Source organism: Centroberyx affinis, unplaced genomic scaffold (genome assembly GCF_046629955.1).
Source record: "Centroberyx affinis isolate AG114_WGS23_722 - 3 ecotype Tasmania unplaced genomic scaffold, CSIRO-AGI_Caff_v1 ptg006470l_1, whole genome shotgun sequence".
Taxonomy (NCBI): Eukaryota; Metazoa; Chordata; class Actinopteri; order Beryciformes; family Berycidae; genus Centroberyx; species Centroberyx affinis.
In genome coordinates this window covers 92,383-99,667 of record NW_027283279.1, presented here as the reverse complement: position 1 = coordinate 99,667, position 7,285 = coordinate 92,383, and the positions used below count along the sequence as shown (strand labels likewise).

Below are 7,285 nucleotides of genomic sequence, written 5' to 3'. Positions count from 1 at the left end.
CTGATTATTGCATGAATTATTACATAGAAGTGATGGTCACAGAGGGAGGGAGAGGAAGGCAGCTCATATGCTCTAACATCATTAAGTAGCACTCAGACTTGATGCCTTTCCCCGTGCCCAACACCATATTTTGGTCTGCTTGTGTGTGTGTGTGTGTGTGTGTGTTTGAGTGCCTTCCCAGCGAAGGTAGAGCTGTTACAGTGAGCATTCAGTTTCATGTCTTTCTCAGGCTCTAGCGCTATCGTCCTAATCAGCCAGGTATGCAACTCTCCCTCTCTCTCTCTCTCTCTTTCTCTCTGTGTCTCTCTCTTTCTCTCTTGGTCTCGGTCCTTTGCTCCTTTCCTGTGTTTCCCTCTCTTCTTCTCTTCTGCGATGAGGGTAGATGTCTAGGTCTCACTCCCACTCCTCCATCCCGTTTTATTTTCTACTCATCTCATCTTCCTCTGGAGATAACCTCAGTTTATCTCATTGTCTAAGTCGTCCGTATCGCTTGCGTCTCTCCGATCGTCTGTCACTCACGTCTCCTTCCCCATAACCATCTTTTTCTTTTCAGTATATCTTGTCAACGGCATTCATCCTTCTCTCTCTCTCACTCTCACTCTCTCTCTCTCTCAATCCCATTCTTCCTCCCCCTCCTTTTCTCTCTCGGTGAGGCGCGGACTACTCTGGCACTGGTGCAGTGTTGGCTTGCAGAGCGCTTGAGTGCTGGAAATCAGATCTAGTTATCTAACACAGACACACACACAAAAAGAACGAGCGGAGATGTTCGCTTTGTCTTTCTCGGGGTGTGAATGTGGAGAGTGAGCAGTGCAGAGAGAGCAAAGGTTGATGGCTGTTGTTCACGTCGGGGCACTTTTGTGTATTTTGAGCCTGAAGTTCCTTCTGCTGTGCTATAGCTAATTGGTCCTCTAGAGGACTTATTTGTATATGTTGGTATGATGGATGACGAAGGCTAGGTCGCTGCATTCTGGAGGAGTTGAAAACCAAAGTGAAAACTATATGATATGCTGTTTTATTTACTGAACTACTGCCCCAGAGTCTTGCTGTATATGTAAGCATATGCTCGCTTGTCTCAGCATCTGTGTACAAGTATTAGAAACGCTGCAGTTACCTATGAGGTTTGTCAAGCTCCTCAGTGTTTTATCCTCTGTCTCTTCCTCCTCCTCTTCTATTATATTATATTCTTCTATTCTTCTCTTTTTCCATTTTTTTGTCTCCTGTCTCTCGTCTCTCTCTTGTCTGACTTGGCTTTGTTTGCTGCAGTGTTTCTCTGCGCTGACAGATTCAGGACTGAGTTCCTTCACAGAAGCCAAATAGGAACCAAATATAGGAGAGCTGACACAACACACACACACACACACACACGCAGGCAAACGCATGTACGCACACACAAACTACCCAAACTGCATCTAGTACACCACCTCATATTCTTATATTTGTGTTTTTCTCTTTGGAAATTAGCATCATGCTGACTGTTTTTGCAAAAGTCTGAATGCAAAACCAAGGCTAATATGATTAATTTAATGTATATGACATAGCAATTTAAAGGCTCATATGATTCCTGTGCACGTCTCCTTAGAGGTTGTGAATAATAGCCAGCAGCAGCACTTACGGAGTGATTTTCAGTGTTTTTCTTGGTGTAAAACGTTTCTTTGTTTGTTTGCTTTATCGACTGCTTTCAGCGTAATGTGCTATCCCTGGGTTGTGTCCTAAAACAGCTCACAATGAAAAATGATAGCCAGCATATATTTTGCTAATGAGGAGAAGTCCTTGGAGAATATACAGGGGAATAAAGGATGTATATGTACTGCACTGTGGGGGATGATGGAATGGATTGGGGCCAAGCAGGAGAGAAGAGGAAGCAGTTGCCTCCTTTGTGCTATATTTGGCCTACCAGAAGATGGCTGGTGTGGGAGAGCAAGGCATTGTGTTGTACATACACACAGGCACACACATGAATGCATCCACAAATACATACACACATTTGTATGCACACCTGCACACACACACACACACACACACACACACACACACACACACACACACACACACACACTGCAGCACACTGTGAGGACACCAAACAAAGGACAACACAGCCAAACAGAAAAGCGGATCTGCTTCACCTCAGCATGCCTCAGTATTCTCAGTATGACTAGATGATCGTCAGCTCATTCTTCATGCTACTAATGAAATGAATTATTCCTATACTACACTGAATCTCTCTATCTGTCTGTCCCACCTCCCTCTTCCTCCTGTTAGGGGTCGGCTGATTCGTACACCAGTAGACCGTCGGATTCCGACCTGTCAGCGGAGGAGGACCGCGAGGCGTATCGGCGTGAAGCCGAGCGCCAGGCACAACTACAGCTCGACAGAGCCAAGGTAGTGCGCTCAGGACTTACACTGCTACACACAGTTAAACGGTGTTATTCTGAGTGAAAGACCAGGTTCACACGGATTTTCAGGTTAAAAGTGCGTTGGTGTGCAGAGGAAGTTGAGTAATTAAGTCTCTCTCCTCAGGAACCATGTGTGTCTCTAGAGGATTGAACTGGCCTAGGATTGAAGCCTACCAGAGCTTCCTTTGTTTGTCTCACCTACTCTGTGTCTACTTTCCCATACTTTCTATAAAGATTGAAAAAAACCCCACCTAAAACAAAGAGTGCAGATCTCCATAGTCACTTTGCAGTCAAAGAAAAAAGTTAAGTCTGCACTATTAAAGGCCAATGCTGTGTTTTTTTTTTAGTTTCCATCTCTGACTAGTGTTTTTCTTGTTCTTCCTTATTGTTGCTACAGTCCAAACCTGTAGCGTTTGCAGTGAAGACAAATGTGAGCTACTGTGGAGCTCTGGATGAGGACTGTCCTGTCCAAGGAGCTGCAGTCAATTTTGATGCCAAAGACTTCCTGCACATTAAAGAAGTGAGTGATTGCTTATTGAAACATTTAAATAGATTAGAGTTATGTTATGTGGTGCTGATTAGCGCTCTAAAAAGGCAGATCAGACAGCAGTGTAAAGTTGTGTTGTCGTAATGAACTTAACAGAAGTACAATAATGACTGGTGGATCGGTCGTCTGGTGAAGGAGGGAGCAGACATCGCCTTCATCCCCAGCCCTCTGCGACTTGAGGCCATGAGACTCAAACAGGAGCAGAAACAGAGGTGAGTTAATACTTCTGTACTTCTAACAAGTTATTTTTGTTGGTAACTTCTCAGAGGATTTGTATTCAGATCCCCTGGATTTCACTGACTTCATCCTTTCAGAAGCTTGATTAACTGTATGTTGTGTGTTGCAGGAAAACAGGGGGTAACTCCTCCAGTCTAGGCGACATGGTGACTGGGAGCTGGAGGACCACACCGCCATCTGCAGGTGAATGTAAGTACTATAGAACCATTCCTTTCCCTGGAATACTGAATCGCTTTCCTAACCTACCTTTCCCCTCTCTGTCTATAATCTCTTTCCGTCGTTTGATTGTGATTTTTTTTGTTTTCACAAGCTAAACAGAAGCAAAAACAGGTAGGCCCCTCTCCAAAGTAGCTCTTTCTGATGAGAGCATCAACGCGGCATGAATTGTTTTTGACTTTTAACTGCAAGGGACATTTTTTTTTTAGCTTTGATTGATTGCCCAACACTTGTACCCAACCCCCATCCTCTCTTGCCCTCTCCGCTCTTCATCCTCCTCCCCTCGTCCTCCCCTATTTCTGGCAGGAACACATCCCTCCCTATGATGTGGTGCCCTCTATGAGGCCGGTGGTCCTCGTGGGACCGTCGCTGAAGGGCTATGAGGTCAGCCTCTCCCTCGTTCACCTCCAGCAGTCCCTCACTCTGCGCTCTTCTCTCTGTTCAAACTGTTCCTACGCTGCCGCAGTCTCTCTCTCTCTCTCTCTCAGCCGGCCAAACCCGGATTTAGCTCTCAGCGATCATGAGTTCAACCCAAAGCATAAAATTAATTCTTTAATTTGATCATCTATATTTAGATGCTGTGTTCTTTGTATCTTGGGGATTTCTGTTTTGGCACAAGCCTGTTTATTTCCTCTTCTCCTCCTCTGTATCCTCCCACCCAGGTGACAGACATGATGCAGAAAGCTCTTTTTGACTTCCTGAAACACAGATTTGAGGGAAGGTCAGTAAAATGATTATTAAAATAACCCCTGTATTACACCCTACAGTTTACACAGTAGATACCTAAAGTTAGATCTTCAGTAAATTGAGAGTGTTCCGCAGCGTAGTTTTCTCACTGTATTTTGTTTTATTATTCTTTTTCTGACCTTTGCAGAATCTCAATCACCCGTGTAACTGCCGACCTGTCTCTAGCCAAGAGATCTGTCCTGAACAAAAGACCCATCATGGAGAGATCCAACACTCGCTCCAGCCTAGGTGACCCTGCTCATGTCAGCATAAAAAAATAAAACACCTCAGGTCTATGGTAAAAAACTAACGCAGAGTTTGAAATCCCCTGTGTCTTGCCTGTATTATGCAGCGGAGGTGCAGAGTGAGATCGAGAGGATATTTGAGCTGGCCAAGACCCTGCAGCTGGTGGTTCTGGATGCGGACACCATCAACCATCCTGCACAGCTGGCCAAAACCTCCCTTGCACCCATCGTGGTCTACGTTAAAGTCTCCTCACCAAAGGTACAGGAGGTTGCCTCGCTCACATCACTTAACTAAAACAAATAGAACCAGAGATTAAAGCAAATAGAACCAGAAACTCATTCGTCCTTTCTGCCATTACTCAGTTAAATAGGCAGTGGAGATAAGCTGAAGCCATAAAAACAGCTATTTAATGCACTCCAGTCCTACATACTATAAACAATAATGCACTTGAACTCTGAGGCTGCTTGCATTTTTTTAGGTTGCTTGTTTTTATTTTGAGCATTACTACTTTTAAATGATTTAGCTCATGATGTTTTGAAATATTCTGCAGTTAAATATGATGCTACATTATGGGGTTAGCACTTCATAGTATGCACTTCATCTGGATATGTACATGTTATATTGTATGTACATTATAGTAAGTACATTATCTTGATATGTGCATGTCACCTGAAAGCACATTGAAATTCTGAAACTGTATTATTACTGCACAGTATGCATTTTATTTTTGTATTTTAAAGGTGATTACACTTTTTTTCCACCATGTGATGTAATTGTGTGCTGAAAGTTGAAATAAGGGCTCTAAGTGTTAAGTGTCTGCTGTAGCTGTTTATAAGCTGCAAAACAAGTCACCTCAATGAGGACATTAATGTTTTTCTAGTCTATTCTATTCAAGTATTATCTTGTCAGCGGGTGGGTTTAGGCTGCCTCGTTCGTCTTTGTTTCTTTTTCTCATTGTTGACCTTTGACCTCATCTGTACCCCTCTCTCAGGTGCTCCAGAGGCTGATCAAATCCAGGGGGAAGTCTCAGAGCAAGCACTTGAACGTGCAGATGATGGCTGCGGACAAACTTTCTCAGTGCCCGCCTGTGAGTGAAGTAATGACACTTCCATTTCTAGCCAAATGTTCCATAATTCTCAGTGAAATAATGTAATTTAATTAGGACTCTGACTGTATTTTTTTCCTACTGTTCATTCGTAGGATATGTTTGATGTCATTTTGGATGAGAACCAATTGGAAGATGCTTGTGAGCATTTGGCTGAATACCTAGAGGTCTACTGGCGTGCCACTCATCTCCCTGGCACCACCCCTCTTAATCCCCTATTGGAGCAGAGTCTGATGACCCCGCCCTCCGCCATCTCTAGCCTACAGGTGAGCTTGCCTTCATTGGTCAAAAAGGCAAAGGGAGCAATTAAGGCACAAATAAGGGCCATTGTAAAGTTGTATGTCTGACTTGAATACTGTTTTTAGACCCTTAAGTAGGAATCCTATTTTGAAACATGTTGTATGTTGTCACTGTCCTTACCAGCTCTTCCCATCTCAGATTCTCACTCCTGTGTTTTGATGTAATTGTCTCCAATTGTCTGTCTGTCCTCTCACTCATCCATGCTTAACATTTTTGCAGTTTTCTGAAACACAGGAATTAATTGAATGATCGCTTACAAAATGGGGTGAGTAGTAGGGTTTATATATACATATATATGCATTCTCAACCCCAACAATCCCCTCTTACACTTCCCAACTCCACTCTGTACCAAACACAAAGGATGAGAACAGTGAATGAACAGCATTCTTTGTTTATTCATTAGAATCTCACCATATAAAGGATAATGTGTTTATCTTTATTGCATCCTGCCTCCTTTTCCTTAGTTGATGGTCTCTAGTGAATCGACACTGCTCTACAAGCTTTCTGGGAGAAAATTCACAAAGCAGTTTAGCTCAGGATATGGTTTCTGATTGAAAAACATCATCCAATTAATATTTTGTTTGAAATGACAATTGAAAAAATGGACTATTATCGTCTATTTTAAATAGAGTTTGATCCTTTACCAAGCATGCTTTGTGAATGGCGCACCCTCTCACAGTGGCACATAATGCTGTCTTGAATGAAAATGCTAATTAATGACATGATAAATGCTTAAACAATGTCATTATTTAGATTTCTGCACTGGAACTATATGCAGAGTTTACACTATGTCTCCGATGTGTCCGAGATTAATCCCCTGACCATCCATTGAACTGTTTCACTGGCATTCCCTTTGTTCAGTGTCTGTAGTATTATATATATATTTGTTTGCTGTGTGTCTATGAATACTAGCTTTGGAAGGGAAACCATCTGTGTGTGCCGTTTAAAAAAGAAGTTAGCAGAAAGGAGAAGACTACTTTTGGATGTTGTCCTGGTTTTCTGAGACAGAGCTCTCCTTTTCCTCTCTCCCCCTCTTCCTTTCTCTCCCTCCGTCTCTCCATCACCACACCAAACCCCCACCAGAACCAGAACAAGAACCAGCCGAAGCCTCACGAGGGGGTGGAGTTGGAGGGTGAGGAGGAGGAGGAGCCAGGCAAGGAGGCCCACTCCCCCCTGGAGCAGGACAGTCTCATGCCATCTGACGAGGCCAGTGACTCCCTGTCTCGCGGCCGGAGGGGGAGCCCGTGCCACAGGGGAGGCGAGGAGGAGGAAGAAGAGGAGGAAGAAGAAGAGGAAGAAGAAGAAGAAGAAGAAGAGGAGGATGAGTATGCATCACCCTGCCATGCTCGCACCTACAGAGACATGTACCCCCCTCACCGTGGGCACACGGGCAATGCCCACAGTGCCAACGGGCACGAGTCCCAGGACAGGCTGCTCCAACGCGACGCTCAGCAAGGCCACAACCAGAGGAACAACCGGCAGCGCAGCCGCCCCTGGCCCCGAGACAACTACTGA

The 7,285-nt window shown here is 44.2% G+C and overlaps 1 protein-coding gene across 1 annotated transcript; it reads left to right on the top strand.

Moving 5' to 3' along the window:
* The first annotated feature begins 216 nt into the window (after positions 1 to 216).
* On the top strand, positions 217 to 7,285 carry LOC139638668 (voltage-dependent L-type calcium channel subunit beta-3-like). The gene is made up of 14 exons (XM_071512735.1): positions 217 to 258; positions 2,260 to 2,379; positions 2,791 to 2,913; positions 3,037 to 3,152; positions 3,287 to 3,360; positions 3,488 to 3,507; positions 3,700 to 3,777; positions 4,056 to 4,114; positions 4,268 to 4,368; positions 4,472 to 4,623; positions 5,357 to 5,452; positions 5,566 to 5,736; positions 6,887 to 7,010; positions 7,062 to 7,285. Exons 1-14 carry the CDS (start codon positions 217 to 219, stop codon positions 7,283 to 7,285), a joined length of 1,500 nt encoding a protein of 499 aa, XP_071368836.1.

Excerpts from the sequence above, each read along its gene's own strand:
- LOC139638668 (XM_071512735.1), top strand. The coding sequence starts at position 217 with ATGTCTTTCTCAGGCTCTAGCGCTATCGTCCTAATCAGCCAG. Across the intron at positions 3,361-3,487 it reads GACCACACCGCCATCTGCAG|CTAAACAGAAGCAAAAACAG; the intron begins GTGAATGTAAGT and ends TGTTTTCACAAG. Across the intron at positions 3,778-4,055 it reads CGTCGCTGAAGGGCTATGAG|GTGACAGACATGATGCAGAA; the intron begins GTCAGCCTCTCC and ends CCTCCCACCCAG.